Genomic DNA, 26326 nt, shown 5'->3' on the forward strand with positions numbered 1-26326 from the left:
GCCTCCCGTCACCCCCTGCCCAGACAACGAAATGGCCCAAAGCGACTGCCCGCTACCCAGCGGTGCAGCTTCCCTCGTGTAGCAAATGAGGGGCAGCAATGAACTGTTTAATCATTCCTGCTTTTAGTCCACCAAATTTATGAGGAACTGACTGCCCGAAATAGTCTATAGATTGTTTTTGCAAAAAAACACTTTAGAAACCTAGCTGAACGAGTTAACTGTTTTAGAAGCTCATGTATTTAGTCTTTTCTATAATTGGATGGAAATGTTAGAAATAAAGTTAGAAGTGTTTATGTATGTGTTCAAAACCACCTTATTCTGTACATTGACTCATGAGGTGTATATCATTAGTTTTACTTCCCTTTTGATTTTATTTCCCAAATACAGGATGGTAGACACAGTTAAGTCATTTTATTTGTGGTTACAGTTCATTATTCCTAGCGTGGAATGGCCAATTAGCCTTTCTGAGTTTGCAGATCGTATTAGTGTCTTTGGTATTAGTCAAACGTTTTCTCTTGATAAAATGTTTGTTCAATAAGTTTGAGTATCTGTTAATTCTTTTCACTCAGTTGATAAGCTCTATGAGCTCAGTAGCCGAGCACTGTCTGCCTTCCTTATTACGCACCTTATTTGATTGGTACAAGCGACAAAATGGAACTGAAGATGAATCCTATGAATACAGACCCCGATCTAGCACAAAATCGAAAGGGTAAGAAACATATTTACCTTTTGAAATATTTTTTTAATAGCTACTAACCATCGTTGATAAGAATGTCATGACAATTGAGACATTGCAACTGTTTAAATAATTATGGTGGTTTGTTTAATTTGGCCTATAAAAATAGGATTAGTGTAGCTATTTAGACTGCAGACTACATTTGTGTTCGATGGAAAGGACGTATTGTTTCAAGTATGAAATATTTTGTAGTCCCAGTAAGGACTGTATTATTTTGAAAAACGGTCTACTTGTGTTTTAGTTGTGAATTTTGGTTCTCTTAGCAGGTGCACAAGTTATTTTTTTAATGAACAATAACTAGTCTTTTTTAGACCTTTTTTGACTTGCATCGTTACCATAATTGAACTTTATCTGTGCTTTTTAAAATGGAATTTAAAGATCTCTAAACATAAGATGTTATGAGCAGAGCAAACTCTTATCTACCATTTAACAAAGTATTTATGGAAACAACTCTCCTACGGGTTAGGGTCTGCTTGGTTAGGTTTGTAAGAGTTCCTGTTTAATTGTAAACCATGCACGTTACTGCACTGATATTTGAATTGTACCAAAGACACTCCTCAAATGATAAGCTGGGTCATGTCCATGAAGTAATGATTAGCTTCTGACAAGATACACTGTATTGCACATGAAACAATGATGTTTTTATTTGTTCTACAGATTAGGGAGGGATATAACTGAAAAGGACTGTAATGTTTCATGACCCTGTGATTAACCATGTCAACATTGCAGTCAATAATAAAGTGTTAAAAAAATAATGAAAATAACTCCTTTGCACCTATGAAGGGTCTCCTTTGCTCAGGCCTTGAGGTCCGTTGTCTGCAGGTAACCAAGCCTTACTCCGCCTAGCCTTAAGCAACCTGCTGCCAAGCATTTGTGGACTGCAAACCTTTTGCTCACAAACTTTGCCCAAATGTGGTTGAGGTGGTCACCAGGCCTGGTGCTTTGGCCGCTCAATGCTGGCAAAACTAAAATATGGTGGTAAGCCTCACCACAAGGCAACAGGCAGGCCCTGAACCCCACCTAGTCGATAGTCAACCACTGCTGCCTACAGCCTTCTGCTGTGTTTAGTGTCAGTTGGCCTCGGGATCTGGGCTCCAGCATGTGGTATACACCAATATTCCGTTATTCTTCGCCTGTTGCACACTGATTTATTTATATTCCAGTGTTAAAAACAATGGTGTTGCTGCCAATGAATGCTGACATAGTTATACAAATGTTTTTTCACAATTTAAAATTGATTTTTTTTTTTAGAGGAATCAAACCTGCAAAATGACCACTTTAACTTTAAAAAAAAAATTGATGTAAGTCTGTAGCAGGAAAGACTACCCACTGTTGATATCTTTCAGCAGCTTTCACTAAATCAGTGTTCATCTTTCTTCACCAAATGTGTGTTCTGTGCATCTCTGTAACAAATGTAGACCTTTCTACCATCTTGGTATGCTAGAATGGTGGTAGGGTCTTGGCTACGTGTATCCCTTTTTTTAGGTTTCAGCTTTGATGGCTGCGCATGCGCAGTCTCTCTGGCGAGATCTAATGAGATTCACTAGTGGGCTTTAAGCCCTGCCCCTCTTTCCCATTGGCCGGCGTCACCGTTCATGCTAAATGGTGGCTGGCCATTGGGAAAGAGTTTGTGGTGACGTACAGTTTTCTCTCTTTCTGCCGTCCCACTTGGACTGACTGCCCTGACTTCCTGCTGGCGTAGTAAAAGATTTGTTATCTTCTTTATAGGTCCAAACAGATGGCCCCATAAAGAAAATAATAAACCTTTTACGCCAGCAGGAAGTCAGGCCAAGTCAGTCAAAGTGGGACTGCAGAAATCAAGAAACTCTGCGTTGTGCTCCTCATTCCTGAGAGACACTCACGACTGTCTTGAGAGAGCCACATTAACTCGTCGCGAAACAAAGACGCCGGCAGAGACAGTCAGTGGACACACTCCTACTCACTAGGGCAGAGTCTGTACATACAAACTGACACCCCCGCAGCACTCTTAGCCGGGCGGAGATCTGTTCCATCCCACGAAAGAGACAGACCGACCCAGTGTGAGAGAGAGACGCCCAGAGTAAGGGAGGCCGGCGGCATGGTAGTGACGCCCGTGCCCTTCAGCATATGTACTTTTCCGTCAGGCTGTGGGCTCAGACCACGCCTCTGCTGTTCTTTGTGTACTTTTGGACACTGTCACGCGGCCTCGGCCTCCCTCACTTGGGGGATGTGACTGTCGGGCCCCTCAATTCAGCACTCCTTTACCTCAGCCACTCTTGCCACCTGGCCCTTTACACGAGTGGGGTAGCCAGAAGAAGGGGGGCTGGGAGAGGGAGTAAAGGATAGAGTAGGGGATAGGGGACAGGGTGAGATGTGAGCGGGGGAATGGAAAATGAGGCGGAGAGTGGAGAGACGTCCAAGAGCAAGATGCTAGCTGGAGAAAAGTGAGAGTGTGAAAGAGAGAGGCGGGGGGGAGGGTTAGTGAGTTAAAAAGAACCCAAAAACGACAGGTAAATGGGCCAGACAGTGGGAGGAAGTTGCACAGAGGGGGAAGCGAATCGCTGAGAAACAGAGTGAAGGGTGGGGCAGCAATCCGTCCTGCAGCAAGTGCAGTGGCACTGGGCCAGAGGGTCTGAGTGCCCTCTGCACCCCAGCCATGGATGTATTTCAGAACCTAGACTTGAGGTTAAGAAAGGCAAGCGCTCGCACCTGGACCCCTGCAAGCGAGGAAACCCCGCCCACCAATCCCATGGTTTGATAGTAAGATAATACAATAATGGGGCAAATTGGGCCCTTGAACTCCCTGAGCCACGGTGTGACTGCACCTGCTGCATGTTTATAGATCCGACCGTAACAGGGCGACAAACTGAAGAGGCCATAGTATGGCGGTAGGGCAACAATAGACTAGGGGATATGGGGTAGGGTGACAGGCGTCCCGGTTTTCAGAGGACTCTTCAGGTGCCCGAAGCTTTTTAAAATGTTCAATGCATGCCCCGGTTTTTAAACAAAGGTTAAGTCAGCCTGCAAAATGAAAGCACTGTTGAAAGTTGTGCTCTTGTTTTAAAAGGCCCATCTAACATCTGAAATAATGGAAGTACTTTATCTGTGGGAGGAGGAGAGGTAGTGGAAAAGAAGCAGAAACCGGTAGACTGAGAGGAGGAAGATACGGTGATACAGAGAAGAGAGAAAGGAGGAGTGAGAAGAAAGCAAAATAAAAGGATAAGGAAAGGCAAGGATAGAGCCCCCACTCACCCCCCTTCAAGTTTCAGTCGAATACCTACATTTGAATTTTACGAGAGGGGCTACCGCCCGACACCCCGCTCCGACTGACCAGCGGATATCTTACGTTTTTTTAATTGCATCATGGGTTGCATACAAGTTTAACATTCGATAAATGCGTCTGCCCATGTGTGTTCCTAAAGTGGGCAGTTTCTTATGAAAATTAAACGAGGGAAAGTGTCAAGTGTTTATTCCCACAGGCAGCTGTGCCGTGAACATCTGCAGTGACCGTAAACACACCTTACCACTTAATTCGACGTGGGAGGGGTGTATGTCCAATTCTTTGTTTTACGCCGAGATGCTGTTTGGGGCAAATAAACAACCCTCTTCCTCTGTAATGAAAAAGGGGTTTGTTTGCTGTCATGCCCACAAACCTGCCTCCCATTCAGCTTGTGCCCTCAATGTACTCCTCGTGTGAGGAAGCCTCCGTCTTAATCTGGTCAGTTGCTGGGAACCCATTCGCTCCCGAGGCCTCTCTGTTGCTAACTGGAAGATGTTTCGGCAGGTGACTATCTCGGTCTCTGTGAGATCCGACTTTGCCGGGACCCACATAACCCATCGTCCCTCCCGAACCTGAATCGAACGAGGATGTTGCGGAACGACCAGAGCTGCTGACTGCAGAACCACATTCATGTCTCGGCAACGGCCAAACATCCTGTGATTTGGGGCAAATCAGACAATCTACGTGTGTCTAAAAACAAAAAAATGAATGTGTCCTCGGGGTAGTCCAAACATGCAGACCAGCACGGGAACATGTGCTGGACATTTTTCGAATTTTTTTGGGGAAAATATAAAAAAGCTGAATCTACGGGGGATATCATGTTAGACCAACCCCCAAAAAATGCAACAAGAACACCAAACAGCCCTTGTTGTATCTACTTCTAACATCCATACATGTGCAAAATAAATGTGTATTAGGGACACGATTGTTCTTCTACCCCCACGCACGTATTTTCTCAGGTGCAGATTTAAAGCACGCAGTTTCTCCTACGCACCCCTGCACACACATCTCTCCTCTGCTCCAGGTTTCTGCCCACCAGGGCCAGAGGGTCTGAGGGCCCTCTGCACCCCAGCCATGGATGTATTTCAGAACCTAGACTTGAGGTTAAGAAAGGCAAGCCCTCGCACCTGGACCCCTGCAAGCGAGGAAGCTCTGCCCACCAATCCCATGGTTTGATAGTAAGATAATACAATAATGGGGCAAATTGGGCCTTCAAACTCCCTGGGCCGCGGTGTCACTGCACCTGCTGCATGTTCATAGCTCCGACCGTAACAGGGCGACAAATTGAAGAGGCCATAGTATGGCGGTAGGGCTACGATAGACTAGGGGGTAAGGGGTAGGGCGACAGACGTCCCGGTTTTCAGTGGACTCTCCAGGTGCCCGAAGCTTTTTAAAATGTTCAATCCATGTCCCGGTTTTTAAACAAAGGTCAAGTCAGCCTGCAAAACGAAAGCACTGTTGAAAGTTGTGCTTGAGTTTCAAAAGGCCCTTATAACATCTGAAATAATGGAAGTACTTCATATGTGGGAAGAGGAGGTAGTGGAAAAGAAGAAGCAGAAACTGGTAGACTGAGAGGAGGAAGATACAGTGATACAGGGAAGAGAGAAAGGAGGAGTGAGAAAAAAGGAAAATAAAAGGATAACCAAAGAAAATGCAACAGGTCTCGCCTTTGGTTAAGTTAAAGCCATTTGCATTGCTAATGGTATTGTATAGCAAAGCAAATGGCTTTAACTTAATAAAAGGCGAGACCTATTGCATTTTTAATGCTGGTTTTTGTTTTACTTCAGCCTTCTGGCCTTCTCTTCCATTGTGGATGACGATATATGCCAGTCGCTCCTAACCTTTTGACTTCTGTGGACCCCTAATGAATCATTACTGTAAAATGGCGACCCCCTACTTAGTTGGTATTGGAAGCTGAGGAACCCCAACTTAAGTAATTTCTATGATTTGAACCTTGAAACGATGCACAAAATCTTTTAAACAAGTATACACCAAACAAATGCGCAAACATTTTAAATATTTTGTTTAATTCACATTCAAATATAGGAAAACGTCTTCATTTTCAAATTTGCTTCTTTATTTGTAAACTTTATTGATTTTATTATTTAGTTTGTAAAACAGTTGTCTGCTCCAGGGGTTCCTGGACCACAGGTTAACAACCACTGGTATATGTAGTTCATAAATAACAGAATAAAATTGTCTCAAATTAAAGCTTTCCAGTTCTCCTCAGGAGAATCTGGCTGCAAGTTTTGCATGCCACTTTCTGGTCAATAACTTTCTTCTCATTTAGTTAATGTGAAAAGTAATTCTGCACCTTGGATTCCTTTATTTGCTTCTACTCGTCCTCTGACACTTTGACAGAAATGTCAGCAGGAGATGTTGAAGGTCAAGTACTGTAACATGGCACCCTCTGGAGATGTTTCCTGCTGTGGCACTACTTCCCTTTTCCCTGCATTAGATGCTATGGTGGTAGAACAGACTATGCACAATTTCCTCTAGAAAGCAGTGATAATGCTTCCAGACCAAACCTTTTTCTTTAGTAAGTGGGGGAATAGTGGAATGATTTCCAATGCAATCTCCTTTTTAAAGCAATTTACAGCTTGCGAACCTGGAAATGAAAGTCTGTTGGCCTGTGCCTATGTTTTGAGACCTAACTTACTATTAGCTTAGTGTTGTGCTTCAGGTCCCATGAGCTCACAGCATTTGTGCGAAGTTTGAGTTTAACATAATTACACATTTGAATTGAAAATTCTGAAAACAGGAATCGCCTGTTCTGTGACTTTTAACTGCAGATTCCTCACCTAAAAAAATTCTCCAGGCAGGAGTAGACCTAGAGATTCATTCATAGCAGTGCTCTTGTGCACTGCTAAGTGGTGAGGGTCGGTTGCCTCCTCACAGCCCTGAAAGTGACATAAGTGTCATTCCTTCTTCATGCTGACGTCTTTCCCTTTCTTATAGCACATCTGGAGCTCTGCTCCTGAATTTGTCAGTTTTCTGCTAACTTCCATAATAGTTCAAAGTGTGCTAAGGGATGATGGCCCTACCCAAAATGACAATTTTTGACAATGTTGCAGCTGTGATTGCAGGAACCTGATGATCGCAGACCCGCATGAGAAGCGTCTTTGGAGTCTGGGCTTGTGACATGACTCCTAAGTTGCCTGATGGTGTGCCTTGATGCACCCTAAAACAATCTGAGACTAGGAGGCAAAGTTGTAGGTTTATGGACACAAGAAGTCATGGATCCTGCTCCAGGTTGCAGTCCTGGACTCACTCTCTGTCCCAGTGGTTGCTCCTGTGATCATTCAACGTTTTGCTCGAAGTCTACGGTGAGCCCAAACCGAACTCAAGCATAAAGTGAAGCAGGGCTCCACCCCAAAATCCCACACTAACTCCAAAGAGGATGTGCTAGGTTATCACAATTGAAGTCTCACTCCTTTGAGTTGGGTCTCAACATGCCTAGAATTTCATGGGCCGTCCTAGACCCCGCAGCAAATTGAGGTCTTAAAAGAGGCCATACTGCACATTTTCAGAGCATTTCCGGCTCCCTGTGGATTGCCTTCAGCTCCCATGGAACGTCGGAGGCATCCATTTGATTTATGACTGGCATGTCTTTTTCCAGTTCCCAATAGTTACAGGGCCTGTACCTACTCTGATAGAGACTTACAATCAGGCCAATTCATACGTGCCATTTTCTGACAAGCCAATGCTGGAGGATGATATGGTACTGACATCCATGCTGGTCCCTGAACTGACATGAGCCATTGTTGTGCTGTAAAATTACAAAGCTCAACTGGTTGTCATGCAGCACGACTCTAACCCTATGCCTCTATAATGTCGCAACTATCAATGAAGGCTTCATGATTTTTTTTTGATTCTGATAGTGATCTTGTGCAGGAGCAGGGTGCACCCCAGGATGTAAATAATCATGTTTAGTGAATGGGATGACTTTCTCCTCCTTCGTTATACTGACAAGGCCTTAAATCTTTTTGTACTGAATTCCTGACGCAGAGCTGGACTCTCTAAAGAGCCCACCAACCAAGTTCACACATGCATATCAGGTGGCGTAGACCTCCTAGACATTGTACAACTGTCTCTGTCTTGAGATTGATGAACTTAGACCAGTAGTTCTCAAACTTTTTCAACCCACGGCTCCCATGACCTATTAGCCGTCGACCACGGCTCCTCACTATGTTACACTTTTTCTTTAGGGTGGGGTACTCAGGAGCCCGGCCTCAGGAGTACTTCCATTTGTCTCCCTGAATAATTGGAATGATTCCAAGGAAGGTATTATAATCATATGACTACTAGACCATCACAATTTAATTTATCTGTAACCGTAAGTATGAGTCATAGATTTTCCCTTGCACAGAGGATACTGGTCCCCTTGCCCACACCCAACATGGTCAGTGTTTGTACGATTCAAGTCTAGCGTTTCAGAAATCCTAGAAGAGCATGGAGAGGGTAAACGCTATGGTTCATCTTCCTCCAAGCGAGTGCCCCCTGAATGTGCCATGATGCGAATGTGGTAGCACAGCCCCACAATGGCCCATTATTTTTCCAAAGCAGACTTGTTTCTTGCTCATCTAAAAATACCATATTTACGTATACCCACTTACTCATACTGTCCCCAACCCACATATATTCAACATTTTACCTCTTGTAGCATCTCCCATGGCATTATCCTAGTGCTGGCAGGGTGTGCCAAATCTGGCACATTGCTCAATGAGTGCTACTTGCCAATTCTGCCTCTGCTCCAGAAACAAGTTTCAAAACAGTTCTCTGTATATACCTGCCTTCATTTCACTTGAAAGTAGGACAATTCACATTTTCAATATTTGTTTTCATGGCTGTTATACATTCACAAGCCTGAGAGGTAACGAACACTATTCTCACCAACTACGTGATCTCTTTGATTAAGAAATTCGTACTCTCACTTCACTGTCTTTGTTCCTGTCTAACAATCAAACTAATGACAGTGCTACGTGGATTCCCTCAGCAATATCCCACGTTGCTCTACCACACCACAGATATCGTCCATCATCTGTGAAGGAAACTTTCAGCCAAGTTCCCTCAAATGCTGTGCAGTCACATGTACTGCATCGAGCCCGGCGTGCCTCTAACACGTGAAAAACTTCAGTTTGAAATGACCGTGAGCTTGTTGAACACCCTTGTGGTCATCGATATAAAGAGGACTGCACGAACACGGTCCTCGGAGGAGATGCACGTCTTTCACTGCTCAGTGGTTCCCAAACTGTGTGCTTGGTGCATGGCGCCCCTGGCTGGTTTTGACAGCGCACCGGGGTGCTGCGGCGAACAGATTGGGAACCACTGACTTAAACTGACTTCCTACTCCTGCATATCAAGATGGATTTATTACTGTTGTGTTAATGAACTGTTTAATCATCCTGCTTTAAATACACAACATTTACATAGAATTGACTTTGCCCGAAATAGTCTACTGGTGGCTTTTGCAGAAATCCTCTTCAGAGACCTAGCTTAGTGAATAAACCGCTTTAGAAGGTCATGTACTTGGGCTTTTCCTTCCCTGCTACATTTTCAAATAGACTGCTTCAGTTTGCCCTTAGCAGCATGTGCCCAACCAGTGGGGGAAGGATTCAACATTTCCTGTTGGTTGGCAATCCATCATGTCCAAATGGGTCTTAGAAAGCGGTCAAAACAGGTTTTGTCCTTCTTTTTATCTCCTTCCTGCCACCTATCTCTCCCACACCAAAACGAATGTAGGAGCATCTATCTGTCTTGGTATAGGAAATATGCCAAGGGTCACATTAGGAGGGTGCTGGACTCTGAAAAAGGCAGGTGCTGTTACTCACGTTATTTGTCATGAAACAAAATGGGCTGCTTAGGTTTGTCATGAATTTTCGAACCCTGGATGCCTTCCTGCAAGACAGACAAATTAAAAATACATTGATACATCACCCCAGATTGTATCTGCTCTGGACCCTGTAGACTGGAGGTATCCTTTGACTTGCAGGGCACTTATTTTCATTTACCCTGCTGGTTCCACAGGTGTTATCTGCGGTTCACGGTGGACGAGCAGCGTTTTCAGTTTGCCATGATCCTCTTTGACCTTACCGGCACCACTTGAGTGTTCACAACAGTGAAGGCAATGGTTGCTTCCCCTCTACGGATCAGGGGTCCCTGTATGGCCATACTTTTACTACTGGGTGCTGAACGCGAGCTCCCTGTAGTCAGTTATGAACCAGCTCAGATCAACTGCATAACTCTTTATCTTTGGGGTTCACTGTAACTGAGACTGCTCACGTTCCTTGGGGCAATCGTGGACACAGTGGAGTTCAGGTCTTTTTCTCTGCCGTAGCGAGTTCAGGACATTCAGGCTTTGAACCTGATGTTTCAGGCTCAGTCTTGGATCATGGTGTGGAAGTTTTTGAAGCTTAATGACCTCATGCATCCTCCTGGTCAGCTCTACCAGATGACCTTGTGCGCACACCTTGTCAACTTTGCCATGTGGCACATACGTGCTCAGCAGCACAACTTGATGTTCCAGTGGGCTCAACCACAAGGCAGTCTGTTCGAGACATCCAGATTTTGGAGTAAACATCTTGAGAGCTGTAGTGGTGGCTAATCAAACATAATTTGTCTAGTGAACTATTATAGAGGATAGCAGTGCTCCAAATTTTACTGAATACCCAAAGTCTGTAATGTAAGGGTTCTTATATATTGAAACGGGTGATAAAAAAAAAAAATGCAAGTGCTACCACTATATCATATTCCCTGCTACCCAAGGGTGTAATGCTGCCGTGCCCAGAAAGTTTTTTGCCCCCCCATCAGTATGAGATGAGTTTTTGTAGCCCACAAATGAGTGGTGTTATAGTACAACTTGAAGAGTAATAAGACAGTCTAGTCCCCAGTGAGTTGATGAAATTGGATCTCAAATGCTTAAGTAATGGCTAAACATAGTTAAGTAGGCGAGCTACAATGGAGTGGGGAGTCTCACCTGGGGAGGACGGGGTCCCAGGGAACGGTGCGCTCGTTCTACAAGTTGCGTTGAGAAGGTTGCTTCGCCACAGGCCCCATGCAATAGACGCTCAACAAACTCCTCCATGTGGCCCGTGTTTGTACTTTCTGGGATACCTATTATAGGGATGTTTTTCTGGAGTCTGTGAAACTCGAGGGCTGCGTTCTTAGCAGCTATAACCATAAGGAGCTTATCCATTTTTGACACCTGAAGCTGCAGCTGTGAAGTGGTGTCTTCGTTGTCTGATATGCACCGCTCTGCCTCTTTGATCTGTTCGTCATGCTTGTCCACTTTTTGTATTAAAAAGTCCAGGCAGCTGTTCATTGTATCCATTTTCCCCGAGAGGTCATACAGGGTGTGTTGCATAGCGAGCAGCAGTGTTTTGACCTCATCCCCTGGGGGCGTGGGCTGCGCTTGCAACAGTTCCCCGGTGAGTTGTACCGATTCTTCAGAGGCTGAGGGCGTAACTGCCCTCTTGGCATCTAAAACCAGCTTAGGCTGACGGCCATCTGGCTTTCCCATTGCACCCAAGTGATATGTGATGTGCAATGGTACTCCAATAACTACAGAGTATTCCTCCCAACCGGGCACCCTGTACTACAGCGTTGAGAAAGGTCAACTATAAACAGCAGGGAGGAGGGGTGGAATAGCCGAGGTGAGTCGTTGCCACTTCTATCACTCAGGAGTGCAGTAGATTGTGACTATGACCAGGAGAGGGCAGGCTATTGTGTGTCCAACCACCAGGGCCCTCAATCAGCGCCCCACTGTGATGGCTGACGAGCGCAGAATGCACTTCAGTGAGGAGCCCAATCTGAGTGTATAAGGTGGCCCCTGTGTCCACGGGCCGGAGGTAAGGACTGAGGTTGCAGTGCACTTGTCAAGTGAACGGTGAGAGAGCATGCGCAGGATGGCGTTAGGGGATAAGCCTAGGAAGCATTTGGCGCAATGGGGAACAGTCAGAGCAGTGTATATCCCCCAATAATATTGTAGTGTAGTTCCTAGTTTCCCACTAGGCCCTGCGCATTGGAATAACATAAACAGTAGTATCGACGTAGAAGTGCGGATCTTCCAGGCCTCCACTGACTATGCTAAACTTAATTGGGTGTGTTACCAACTAGCTCAGAGGTCACTGGAAACTTTCTTCTCTGCATAGGAAGTGATCAGCTTCACTGGCACAGACAAGAAGGGATTCAGCTTTCCAACAACCGTGCAACATGACAACTTTGCTCCTCAGATCAAGAGTCAATCTCTAGGGTCGTGTGAAACAATAGACATGTATTTCACTCAGTCAGGTTAGTGCAGTTTACTTTCACAATATGTAGAGAATAGAGAGACGGGCGTTTGTCAATAAAGGGTTAACATTTATTGAACAGTCTTTCTTCTCGTACAAGAGAAATGTATTGCCACAATTGCAAGACTTGTTATTATAAAAAGTACGTACAGTAAGATAAGGATTGCGAAATAATACTGTAAAAGCATTGATATGGTTTCTTAGCCATACAATGGTTTAAAAGTAATAAAACATATATACAGTCATATATAAATTAGGCTAAAATACTCAACTGGTGCTTCTAACTAAGCCTACCCCAGTGTGCCTGACCTAAGCCTAACACGTGGAAGGGGAGTAAGTAAGTAGCTTTAAGTTAAGTTGGTTTTGCCAAGGTTTGCTTCAAGAATTCTCACTAAGGGTTTAGTCAACACCATACCTCTGAATAGAATGATGGAGGTCTGGTATCTCCTTCAGGAGGAACTCTGTATCCCAGTCACCCGCGAGGGCAGACTAGAAACGCTGGAGCTGGATTTCTCTGCACGAGAAAGGCAGCGTCTCTCTTCAGCGCGTCGAGGAGAAGGAGGGGGGACAGCGTCCGCGGGCAGCTTGGCATCTGCTGGGCTCTTCGCAGAGGGACGGCTGTTCAGCTCCTAGTTACACCACACCATCGTTCGCGCTTTAGCAGCGATAATGGTATCAGCAGCTTCAGGCGACGGGCAGCAGGCTGCAGCAACAGGGTGCTAGCTTCACCAACACGGGGTCTTGCAGACAGCTAGCAACAGGCAGGCCACAACAGCCTACACAACAGCAATTGCTTAAGGCAACGTTGGTAATATTTATACCTGACAGGTGCCTGGTTTGACGTAAGTTTGCTGGACATAAGACGTCAATTAAAGATGTCACTAGGAAGTGATAGCTATCAGTTGCTCATTAGAGTTCCATTACTAATCAAAACACAGCAAGCGGGGATTTCCAGGTTTGCTGAGTTTTTATCTTGTTGAAGAACTCGGAGTGTTAATCTAGGAATATCAGATAGTGACTTCTGCTCTGTCATTGCACTAATTGGTTGCAAAGGAAGTGGCAGAGAACTATGCTGGAATGTGGCTCTGTTCGTGTGAGGCCAGAGATGACTTTCTGAATATCGCACTTGAACGGTTATGCCAATATAGGGAATAAATGGATTTATAGCCGAATAGGGGCATAAGGTCACAGTATCGATCAGGAACCTAGATAAACACGCAACACCCACTCCACGTTTTCATGTCCATCAAATTACTAAAACTAGAGCAATAAGATGCATGTGAAACATTGCCCACCCCAAAATACATAAATGCATTTGAAGTAGGCGTATATTGTAATACGTGAAATTTAGGTACTGTACGTTTTTGAAGCATAGAAATCATTCAAAAATTATAGCATATGAAATCAATGAACGATTATGCAAAAAGAATTACACATGAAATATCTCTGAAACAGAAGAAGGGCGAGATAAATCATCACATATAAATGCATTGCAATAAATGTGCTAGAGGCTGATGTAAGTTTGTTATGTCTCTAGATGTGTTTAGAAATAGAAGTTTGAAGCTTCTGTTCTCTAAGAATAGTATTTACGTTTAAGCAAAGAATTGTTCGTGCCAAAAAAGGGTCCATATTAAAAAAATATCCAATTCAAAAGAATTATTGCTTGAACGGGAACATAGAGTTCCAACGCTTTTAGCAGTTTTTGTTGATCAAAACTGAAGGCCGAATTCAGAGTTCATGGGAACGCTGTGTGTCGGAAAGCTTCTTCAAAGTTATTGTTTCTGTTCGGGTGAGAACATCATATGAGACAGGCTCTCAAAGAATTGGTCTACAAATTCAGGTGACAGTTCAACCAAATTCGATAGTGCTGTAACTTGGCAGGTGTGAGAATGATTGCTGTCATCATAGGCTGGTTCAGCAATGCTCACAGAAGGTCGTACCTGGGTGATGTTGCTTTTGTCACTCGCTCCACTGTTACCACCTAGTCGTAGTACAGGAGTCTCAACGAATGCCGTCATCAGGATTGGTAGCCGCTGGGGACAACACAATGCGTGAACCGTTATTGGACTGAGCAAAGTATCGACGTCCATTGGTACTGCTGATGGAAGTGAAAGACAGATGTCCAACACGCATTCATCTCCGCATAGCATACATCGAAGTACCGGTAAGAAACAGTTCTGCCATATAGGTCTGAATGAAAGGAACCAGGTCATGTTTAGATCTCTCAGCCTGGCCAATCCAAGGACGTTAGTTATCCTGTCCCGGTAGAGCATTGCTAGGATTGTCTCTTCCATTCCCATGGGAGCTATGTCTGAGTTTTGGCTTGCCATAACGAAGCAGGACAGACAAAAATAAAATCCCTGCTACAAGTCCCAAAAATAATGGTATGCCGCCAAAAACAGAGTGAACAAAATTAGGAACGATTCCCAAAATTGCTTGAAAAGGTGTTAGCAGTCCTGTAAAAATAAACTTAAATATGCCTGGGATGCTTGTGGCACTAGACATGTTAAGGAGTTGGCTAAGCATTTCTACGAAATGCACGGGGCAATTTGTTGATAAAAGTTCATGAACTTCAGTAGCTGTCCTTGCAACTAGAAGATCATACGTCTCTTTTGATGACGTTATGGGCACTGTTGTCTGCAAAAGCACAGACTTCATTTTGCTTAAAGTATCAATTCGTATAGAATAGAGATTCAGACGAGGCCAGATGGGAGTCACTGTGTCTGCAGGTCCACTCGGAAACAATGCCTGCATACAGCATTTGACCATGGATGTTACTCTTACTAGATAACTTTTCCCTGGAACAAGGCCACAACATCTGTGATCCGTTCTAAGAATGTAACTCCCGTTTGCAAGTTGCATAAAGAAGGGCTCTATCTGAGTTGCAGGTGTGACTAGCTGGTGGCATGAAAGGTTGTTAGAATTTCCATCACATGCTCCGTGTAAATTAATACCCTGACACAAAAGTATACCGCTTAGTGAATGTTTACAATTTTCACCACTAAGAAATACATTTTTGTCGCTGTCACCATAGCAAGAATGTGTGTATGGTAATTTCCATTCTGATTTTACATATCCTTTACCCAATTGTTCATACTGGCCAGCAGGTATGTACTTAAGGCACTTTTTAAATCGGAAAGTTGTTATCGGAATAGTGATAATTCCGTGTATTATCCATTCAATGACAGGACTCTGACATTGTCAATGGTAATCTCTCAAGTTTTTCGATGCTCAGGATTGTATTGTCTGCTCCTTTCTGTGCCAAACTGATCTGTTTATCAGTAAGGTTAAAAATAGAAAATAATGACGTTGTGTTGATTAAACGCCAAGGCACATAGCCTGAACGAAGATTTTGCAGCGTCCAGCCCAATTGTATAATAGAACGTAATTGAGATTGGCCATGTTGTAACATTAGCAAGTCTCTATCTATCACATCAAAGGCAGAGGATACAATACTGTCCAACGAATATATTCTGGAAGACAGAGTCATTAACCCATTGTCTACTACAGAAAGTGATTTTTCCAAATTAATACGATCAATTTCTCGTATTTTTTCTGCTGTTTCAATTTGTTTGACTTTCCAAGCCTCGTTGTAAGCAGCATAGATACTGGTCGCTATGAAACGCTTTTGACGCTGTTTGCGTGGTCCAAGAACGAAATCGCGCAAATCAGCACCATCTTTTAGTAAAGACAAGTGTTGCTTAATTTCAGCCAGTGTGGATGATGTTAGCCAATCAAGGCAGAGTTTCCCTACACTGTATGTTGTTATTATCCCTGGATGTTGTCTCTGGGAATATCTCGGGTCTAGTCTGGTCATTTTTAACCCCTGTGTTTTATTCAGGAATCTATCTTGACAGTTGTTTGTGTCAGTAGGCCAGATTAACCACTTTTTCCAATCAGGATGTGTTCTGTTAAAATGTAAAATTTGTGTTACGTCTAACTCAATATCTGCAGTTATATTTTCAGGTATTGGCTTTGGTATAGACGGTGTTTTAAGGTCTTTGATCTTAGCCAGGCCAAGACAGGATGTTTGGTGTATTGTGTCATTTAAAAACATTTGTTCTGGTATCATGCAGGTTCTGAATAGTGCTTCAAGGCCTTGTACCTGCCAATCTTTTGTACCCCAAATTGTTTTCGTTTCAATGTTGTTTTTCCAATAATCAAAACCAAATGTCATCATTTTGTCATAAAATGCTTCTGAATATATGAATTTAGAATTTGTCAGCATTGTTTTCATTCCTGTTTTATCTAACAGTTTGTAATAAAACGTTTCTGCATCACTAGTGTTAAACCCTGAGAAGTATTTGAATTTCTCAAAAAATGCTTTAGAACTGCTTTTAGGCAGTGTAGCACAATGTTCCCATTGATTATACATAAAAACATTTCTAGGCTGTGCAGATTTATGCAAGTAATGATCACCATAATGTGTGTAGCAGAATAATTGCTCATAACTAGATGAACCTTGTAAATAATCATGATCTGTGAATCTAGCTGACATTACTAAATCAGACATCATGTCATTAATACTGTTAAAGTCCCAATCATCAGAGAATGTACTAGGTTTTACAAAGTCACTTAAGGAAACCTTCAGTTGATGAGGATACTTCAGGATTTCAACCGGACCATAGATCTCATAGTCTGTTTTCTCCCATACTACCCCACCAGGTATTGGAATTGCTGTGACATTTACTGTTGACAGTTCTCTTTTCTTCACGTGGGATGATCTGTGTGGTTTCAGGACTAGGTTGATGTTCTGACTTGCTGTGTCCATTCAATTGTAATAAACTTTCCTAAAATTAAAACTAAAATTAGGCATAGTAGGAGTATGAATACCCCTGAAATAATCCAATGCTCAATCAACGGTGAATCCAGATATAATTCTTTGATTTGTTGGAGTCCTGTTGTATTTTCTTTAGAATACTTTTTTGTTTCTGGCATCACTTCGGAGTCGTTTTGTTCTTCAGAGAAGTTGTCGAAGTTGATGAAATAACCAGAGGCAGTTCTGTCAATTGTTGGGATTGTTCTTTCAATCTGTCTCTCTGTAGCATTTTCTGATGCCACATTATTGTAGACTGGTGTTGTTTCTTGACGAACTGTTTCAATCTCTGTCTCAAGAGGCACGAGTTCTATGGCATTATTGCATAGTCCTTCATTGTGCACTGCAGGCTGATCGAATGTGATTAGTCTTTCAGTTTGAACCTCTTGGATTGTTGCAAGTTTGGGTATTCTGTTGTTTCTTGGGAGTCCACTGGGCCTACTGTTGATTATAGGCCACATGCTTGTGGTTTTTCCAGGTCGATGGACACAACTCTGTTCTCCTTTTTACCAGCAAGGGGCGGTAGTACAACTGATCTTGTTCCGGTGACTGTCAAGACAGGTACTGCTTTTCTGCAAGAAGGCCCAAATTCCTTCTTCACCGCGATCTTTTCTCTGACTAGATCCCCAATCTTTGGAATCCAGACAGGCCTTGCTGGGGCTGTTGCTTGTGGTGCCTCGTCAGTGGTATCTGGCTGTTGCTTTAACTTTATGTTGCTTAAGGATTTTCTTGTTTCATTCAGTTCCTGTAAAACAGCCAAACGATCTTTGATGTCAAAGTCTGTTGTTTTTTCTTGTACCACTGATATCTGACTATCGAGGTCCTGAATGTTCATTCTAATTCCGAACAATAGTTCGTATGGGCTGAAACCTTTTAGAGAATTTCTTGGCAAGTTATTAAGACTAGTTTGGACACTTATTAAATGTTTGACCCACCCAGCGCCTGAACCTAATACCTTCGCTGTTATAGATCGCTTTATGTCCCGGTTTTTTCTTTCAACCACACTATTCCCTTCGGGGTGCGACGGACAAGAATACCGCAACTCAATTCCCATGCTGGCCATGGCCTCCTTATAAGCTCGAGAGCTGAAAGCAGGACCCTGGTCAGAATGGAACGTGGTAATTGCGTATATGCCGATATGGACTCGCAAATCTTTTATAACAGTTCTAGGCGTCAGCCGAGCGCAGGAGGCTACATTATGTAAGTGTTTAGCCTTAACTGTGTACAATGGGACGCGCTTCTCTTCTTTGATTGCGCAGATAGACCGCCTTATGCTGTCTAGCAGGGTACCTGAAACTACACTGGCCTGTTCATTACTGCGATCTCTGTTGCAGTCTTCACAATTTTGAGCAAAACATTGAATATCTATGCTCATTCCTGGCCACCAGTACTCTGATTGTAATTTTTTCAGAGAATCCTTAATTGTTTGATGTCTCAGACCCAACCCCATGTGTGCTTCCAGTAAGAGAAAGCCCCTCCTGCTCCTGTTTGGAATTACTCTGTCCCCCACTCCAGGGATTCGAGCAAAAGGAACGGAGTTTGCATCGATTACGTATGCATAATTGAGTGGATAGTTCACGGGTAGTGCTGCACAGTCGCCTTTTACGGTCGTTTTCACTGCCAGCATGGTTTCCCAGTCTATGTATTTTTCTGTACGCTTTTTTGTGGCTACGGAAGCCGGTTTAGTTGCTTCCGCTGTGGCTGTATTAGCCAATGAATTCCCTGCAACGTGAACGACATCACGTTGAAGACTGTGCGTGAATCACGTGAGTCTTTTGTAGTTTTTTGTATAAAAGAGCTACTTGTTTCCAGAGAAATTTATGCTTTATCGTGGCACCTGTGTCATCTTTGTAATCGTTTTCAATCCACCTCTGCAATTTATTGTTGTAAGAATTGACGCAAAAATGAGAATCGCACACTATAAGTGTCGGGAATTCACGTTCTGCATTTTCGAGCGCCATCTTTAAACATCTGATTTCAGTTCTCTGAACCGAACAGTTTCTTACAGATTCAGTTTTTGTTACTTTCGGTCTGAATTTACCGCACAGCCAACGACCTTTAATAATCGCACATGCTGCATCGTAGGATTTTCTCTCTACGTTGAAATGCTGTACAAATCCATCTGTATAGATTATACAGGCGTACTGTGGGAGAGGCAGAATTTCGATTGGCAGAGGATATTCTTCTTCATACTCTAAATCATTCAGTTCTTCGAATTGCGGGGCGAAATAGTATTTCACATCTTCCACTCCTAGAGAATCTACACACTGTATCCATTTCGGATCCAGTGACACTGTAGGCAGGTTTACTGGGCTGATAGCGCCTCGAAGGCGGATTCCGCTGTGAGGATATTAATCCGTTTGCCGTGTGCTAGTTCTCGTTCATTTGCTAATGCGATTTGCACTGCTTTCACAGCTCTTTCTGTGTGACTGAATGTTTTTTCTGCTTGTGTGTACAAGTGAGATTTAATTGAAATTGGTACCTTTTCTCCCTCATTAGAAGTCAGGTATGTGAATCCGCATCTTCCTGGGATGACTCGGATTACAAGATCACGTGTGTTGTCACGTGTATCTAATTTTGTTTTAGCTAACATGTCTGTTTGCAGTGATCTCAAAATTTCTGTGTGTTTTTGAGTCCAGGTGATTTGTTTAAAATCAGGTTTAATTAGTTCGTAGAGAGGTTTAACCCTTTCTGCGTAATTTAGAATGTATGTTCTTCCGAAATTCAGAAAACCTAGAATGGATTGTAAATTCTTCAGCGTTTTTGGAGCTTGGAGTACAGCGCACTTCTCTAAGAAGTTGTCCACTAGGCTTTTCCCTTCACTTGATAATTCGTACCCTAAAAATAGTCAGATGGGCAATTCTGGACTTTTTAAAGTTGAATTTGTAACCCTCTGCTGCGAACCCAAGTATAATGGTGTTCACTCTTTTCAAGTTAGTATCCAAGTCTGTGAGATAGATATCATCTACGTAAGATAATGCCTCATCATCATATATTTGTAGTAACTCTGTTACCCTAGCTGAGAATAGTCCTGGGCTGTTCTTGAACCCCTGTGGGAGTCGACAGAATTTTTTCTGCGACCCAAATGCTGAGAAAGCGGTCAAATATCTGCTTTCTGGTGCAATGTTTTGACAAAAGAAACCATTAGATATGTCTAATGTCGTTTTATATTTTTTCCTAACTATGTTATTCATTAGGGCTGCACTATGCGAGTTTTGTACTGCAAAAGTTTTACAACATGTATTAAGGTGTCTGTAGTCCAAAACTAGACGATATAAATTGTCTGGCTTGGAGACAGGAAACAAAGGATTGTTCATTTGAGAGGTGCATGTTTCAATCACCCCCTGGTACTCAAGTTGATCTAAGATCTCCCTGACCTGTTTTTTAGCTTCTTGCTTTATGGGATACTGCCGTTGGGCAGTTGGTTCACTTTTTAATTGGATTTTGTGAGGCGGTGAGTCCTCATCCCATCCTACATGATTTTTATACAATGCCGGTGCCTGGGCTACTGCCCATTTCCTTGCATATGTATACTTTTTGTGAATCGGAATGTGATTCGAGAAGGCAGGCATAATCACTTCTTCGCCACGAGGGCACTCCCTGACAAACTCTGGGGGCCAATCTTTTTCAGCTAACAGAATATCATAGCCATTTGAGAGCTTATCCCAAAACAGACCTCTTATTTTCCTAGTCTTATCACCCTCTATACGCAATGTTATTTCGTATATTTTATGGGGTTTGCTAAGTCTGGTGTCGGCAGTTTCAGACTGAATGTATTCATTCGTGTCCACTGTCTCCAGATGACTCATCAAGATCTTGCGCGCTATACCGATTTCTGCTGCACTGTCCAACATTGTCAATGCCCACTCCCCGTTTTTCAACTGTGTCCTCAGTATTATCGGCATGGTTGATTACTCTAATACTGGCTACCTTCTTTTTTTGAAAATTGAGATTTTTTACTCTGAGCAAGTTCCTTGTCTTTGAACTTGGTGTGCTCTCCTGGGTCTGACCGTCCTCTTCTTTCCGATTTCTCGAAAAAGATCGAGAAGGACGTGTATCAATACTTTGATATCTATCAGGTTTTTTCAGATTATCCCTATTTCTAAGGTTATATCTTTTCTCAGAGGGCTCCCTCTGGGGAGACTGGTGTTCTCGAGTCGGAGTTCTTTCCCTCCGTCGAGGAGACCTTCCTCTGGACTGGAATTTTTTTTCCTTGGGAGTGGATTGTTTATTTCCATCCCAGCTTTTTTTAGGAGTGTTTGAATTATTTTTAATAAATAATTTTTCAGGATTTTCGAGCAGTTGGGGCTTTACTGGTTTCCCACCCAAGCTGTCTCTACCTAATTCTTCATAGCATTTTTCTATGATTTTGGCAAGCTCAACTGGCTGATCTTTTATATCTGTTTCCTTCAACTTCTGGCGGATCGCCACAGATGCTGCTTCTCCTTTTATGTTGGCTAATAATATAGCCGAGACCTGCTTGAAGTCTTTCAGTAATTTCATACCAAGATTTAAAGCGGGCTCTGGACCGTATTCATTTTGAATCTGTTTTAGCACTTCTGGTATTACCGCCATAGACGGAACACCGTGTGTTTTTGTGTAAATGGAAGCAAAGACTGTACCCCAAGTGTCACAGTCTTCCACGTGTGGTGCGATTCCCATAGGAAGGCAGATGGTCAAGATTTTTGTTTCTCTATAGGGGTAGTATCAGGAAATGCTGCCTCTATTTGAGTGATTTTCTGTGCTAACCAGAAAGGAATTTGTTCCCGTTTTATGGGTGTTTTACCAAGACATGACTGTATGTTCTGTGGTGTAATTTTATTAGTGTTCCCCTGATGAGGGGTCAGCTGTGGTACATTAACAGCTGGCTGGACTGTTGCAGTCCGCATTACATATTGGACTAATTTCCTATGTATTTTAATTAATGTTTTTAGCAGTACTAACAGCTCTTCTCTAGACATTTTTGCAATGTCAGGATGTGGTGTGTAGCTGGCTAGAACCGGCCACGTTGCTCCTGGTCTACCTAGTGGACCGAGCCTAGTAATGTGATCATTATGTTTTAGGGCGCCATTAAACCAGAGCAGGTGCTCTTGGAATTTTAGTGGGATTTCAGTCTCCTCGAAAGGAGCGTACTCTTCCGGAGGTTCCTCTATTTTGTAATATTGAAACTCTTTTGTTGTAGCGTTTGCCGCTGGAAAGTTTATCCATGAATAGAATACCTCTCTCTGCCGATATTCGTGAGCCTCTATCACGAAAATTACTGTACCACCTTGTGGTGTCAGTCTCTATAAGTTTTAAAGTTATAGATTTTCTTAAGTGGACCGGGATGATAATTGCATCCGGGTCTGTGTGTTCGGGACCCTGCTGAGTCGCATCTGCTGCGGCCCCAGTGATTCCGTTTTTCTCCTGGCATTGTATAAATGCAAGGTTTGCAGGGTAGGTCTCCAAGGGGACAAAGATTAAGTGCACAATATTTTGGAACACTGTATCCTTCAACGTTGAATAAACCAGAGCTTTACATAGGAATCTCTTCCTACTGAGTTTGGGCGGATTTTAACCTTTCACCCACTCCAGACGTCTATTGGAGTATTTACGGGAGAAAGGGGTCTGTGTGAAATATGCACGACTGAGTTACTCTAACGTCTTGCGTTAGTTTATCGCCTTACCAAACGTTTGGGCGCCATGTAGTGTAGTTCCTAGTTTCCCACTGGGCCCTGCGCATTGGAATAACATAAACAGTAGTATCGACGTAGAAGTGCGGATCTTCCAGGCCTCCACTGACTATGCTAAACTTAATTGGGTGTGTTACCAACTAGCTCAGAGGTCACTGGAAACTTTCTTCTCTGCATAGGAAGTGATCAGCTTCCCTGGCACAGACAAGAAGGGATTCAGCTTTCCAACAACCGTGCAACATGACAACTTTGCTCCTCAGATCAAGAGTCAATCTCTAGGGTCGTGTGAAACAATAGACATGTATTTCACTCAGTCAGGTTAGTGCAGTTTACTTTCACAATATGTAGAGAATAGAGAGACGGGCGTTTGTCAATAAAGGGTTAACATTTATTGAACAGTCTTTCTTCTCGTACAAGAGAAATGTATTGCCACAATTGCAAGACTTGTTATTATAAAAAGTACGTACAGTAAGATAAGGATTGCGAAATAATACTGTAAAAGCATTGATATGGTTTCTTAGCCATACAATGGTTTAAAAGTAATAAAACATATATACAGTCATATATAAATTAGGCTAAAATACTCAACTGGTGCTTCTAACTAAGCCTACCCCAGTGTGCCTGACCTAAGCCTAACACGTGGAAGGGGAGTAAGTAAGTAGCTTTAAGTTAAGTTGGTTTTGCCAAGGTTTGCTTCAAGAATTCTCACTAAGGGTTTAGTCAACACCATACCTCTGAATAGAATGATGGAGGTCTGGTATCTCCTTCAGGAGGAACTCGGTATCCCAGTCACCCGCGAGGGCAGACTAGAAACGCTGGAGCTGGATTTCTCTGCACGAGAAAGGCAGCGTCTCTCTTCAGCGCGTCGAGGAGAAGGAGGGGGGACAGCGTCCGCGGGCAGCTTGGCATCTGCTGGGCTCTTCGCAGAGGGACGGCTGTTCAGCTCCTAGTTACACCACACCATCGTTCGCGCTTTAGCAGCGATAATGGTATCAGCAGCTTCAGGCGACGGGCAGCAGGCTGCAGCAACAGGGTGCTAGCTTCACCAACACGGGGTCTTGCAGACAGCTAGCAACAGGCAGGCCACAACAGCCTACACAACAGCAATTGCTTAAGGCAACGTTGGTAATATTTATACCTGACAGGTGCCTGGTTTGACGTAAGTTTGCTGGACATAAGACGTCAATTAAAGATGTCACTAGGAAGTGATAGCTATCAGTTGCTCATTAGAGTTCCATTACTAATCAAAACACAGCAAGCGGGGATTTCCAGGTTTGCTGAGTTTTTATTTTGTTGAAGAACTCGGAGTGTTAATCTAGGAATATCAGATAGTGACTTCTGCTCTGTCATTGCACTAATTGGTTGCAAAGGAAGTGGCAGAGAACTATTCTGGAATGTGGCTCTGTTCGTGTGAGGCAGAGATGACTTTCTGAATATCGCACTTGAACGGTTATGCCAATATAGGGAATAAATGGATTTATAGCCGAATAGGGGCATAAAGTCACAGTATCGATCAGGAACCTAGATAAACACGCAACAATATACACTGCCCAATAATATACTAGTACCACCTCAATTTAGTAGGTCAAGACGCAACCTGTATTTATGGAGTTGCAGCAACCTATTGGCGGCAGCCGTACCCATGAAGCCGCGAACCTCAGCATTAAAGTGTACATCAATGGGGGCTCAGAAGCGTGGAATCCACATAGCAGTAACAGAGATCCATAAATAGGCAAAATTTGCGACCTCACACCCACATGGAGTGTCTACCCACTTTTGCCCCAGCTCAGAGCATCTTCATTAGTAGGGTAGGGGCTCCAATTTGGGCACACATCCAGCACCTGAGGGTCTATAGGGAGCACCCCGAATCCTATCTCACCAGGCAGGATGGCGTCGCAACATCAGGAGTTGTAGCGTGTCAGGGGCGCTGGGCAATGCAATGCGGTCTGTCAAGTTGTGCCACGATTCCCAGACCGGGATATGTCCTCCAATACTGCTAAACGTGACCCGGGCCCGCCTCCCGCAGCCGGCAGTGCGTGAACGATGTCACAAAGGAACAGCAGGCCTCTGGCACTGGGACCGTGAGTCCGACACTTCGCGACAACCTTCAGTCTGAGAAGTCTCGTACAGCCTCACTGCGACGCGCTGCACTCACCCCAGCAAAGGCGTTCGTCTCACAGGGTCGGTTTCTAGCTGCAGCAAAAACCGATACTGCAAGCACCCCGGGCGGAACAGCGGCTTCACTCTGCCCGCCACAATCTGCAGATCTCCAGGCCTGCCACTACGTGAGAACCATGGCTCTCGACTCGGGCAGCCAGCCGCACCAGGTACCGGCTGCTCACCATGCTCAATATTTCGCCGGCTCGGAAGGCGGCCGCAGGATGGTCTCAGACCTCCAAAGTTCGCACCAGAGGCAGTGTGAGTTAATTATCGGGTGACAGTTTTGGGAAGCAGATTCAATAGCCTGTAGCGAGGATTATTGTAGGATTATGCAGCCGAGCTGTCAGCCTCACTGGTGTACGGGCATACTGGTCGTGCACCACCTAGCGCCCCTCTCCCTGACAAGTTTCTGCTTCGCACTAGAGCCTATTTCCAACCGAAAATGGTAACCCCCTTTCATGAGGGATAATCTGTCTCCTTGCCCACTTTCTATGCTCCTCTGCATCCCTCTAAAGAAAAGAAGTGACTCCATTCTGGATCTCAAAAAGAACATTGTCGTTCTACCTTGACTGCACTAAAGAATTCCGGGTGGACGACCAACTCTTAGTGGGGTATGTGGGAGTCAAGAAAGGTTGTGCGGTGCAGAAGAGGACTCTCTCACAATGGGTCGTCCTATGCATCAACATTTGCTATGCTCTGACAAAAAAGCAGCCTGCTTAAGAGCTAATTCCACCAGAGCTACGGCTGCCAGCATGGTGTTGCAACGTGTATTTCTTGTCCTTGACATTTATCAAGAAGCAACATGGGCAACCCTGCACACTTTGTCCAGGCATTACTGCTTGGTGAGTCAAGTCTGCAGGGGCGATCATTTTGGTTGCTCTGTCCTGCAGAACTTTCTGGTCTAAATTTGTCTGCAGTCCCTCCTCAGGTGATGGTATTGCTGGGACAGCTATTCAAAGGTATGGATTCTGCGGCTAGATCTTTCTATCAGATGGACAAGTTACTTACCTTCAGTGACATCTAACCTGGTAGAGACCTGATCTAGCCGCCCAATCCTTACCGACCCACTTATCCCCCCAGCACAACCCACATGTTTTTACAGTCCGGGCTGATCCCTTTCATGGCTCCTGTTCACCGCACACCGTCGGTGCACTTCATGGCTCTGCACTTCTGCTGTGGAAAGTCATGAAAAGTAACTGACACAGCGCCAAAGGGGTGCCCTATATAGGTGATGTAGACTACACTACGGCGAAGACTATGCCGATGACGTCACGCAGAGCCGGCCTCTGCCCCTACTGGCACACAGAGGTATTGCTCTGCAAAAAATCTTCTGGATCCAGTCTAATGCCTAGGAAATTCAAAGGTAAGAAATCTGCTGTTAGATCATGTCTCTAC

At 43.9% G+C, this 26326-nt stretch overlaps 1 protein-coding gene across 11 annotated transcripts in view; it reads left to right on the plus strand.

The window, feature by feature from the left end:
• FRYL (FRY like transcription coactivator) overlaps nt 1–26326 on the plus strand; it is a 2483143-nt gene that overhangs the window by 370841 nt on the left and 2085976 nt on the right. For all 11 annotated transcript variants that reach the window (XM_086962669.1, XM_086962670.1, XM_086962671.1 and 8 more), the window contains one exon: nt 570–709. In XM_086962669.1, coding sequence (XP_086818795.1) covers nt 570–709 — 140 coding nt within the window. The remainder of the gene's footprint in view (nt 1–569; nt 710–26326) is intronic.

The sequence above is a fragment of the Lissotriton vulgaris genome, chromosome 3_1, assembly GCF_964263255.1.
Source record: "Lissotriton vulgaris chromosome 3_1, aLisVul1.2, whole genome shotgun sequence".
NCBI lineage: Eukaryota > Metazoa > Chordata > Amphibia > Caudata > Salamandridae > Lissotriton > Lissotriton vulgaris.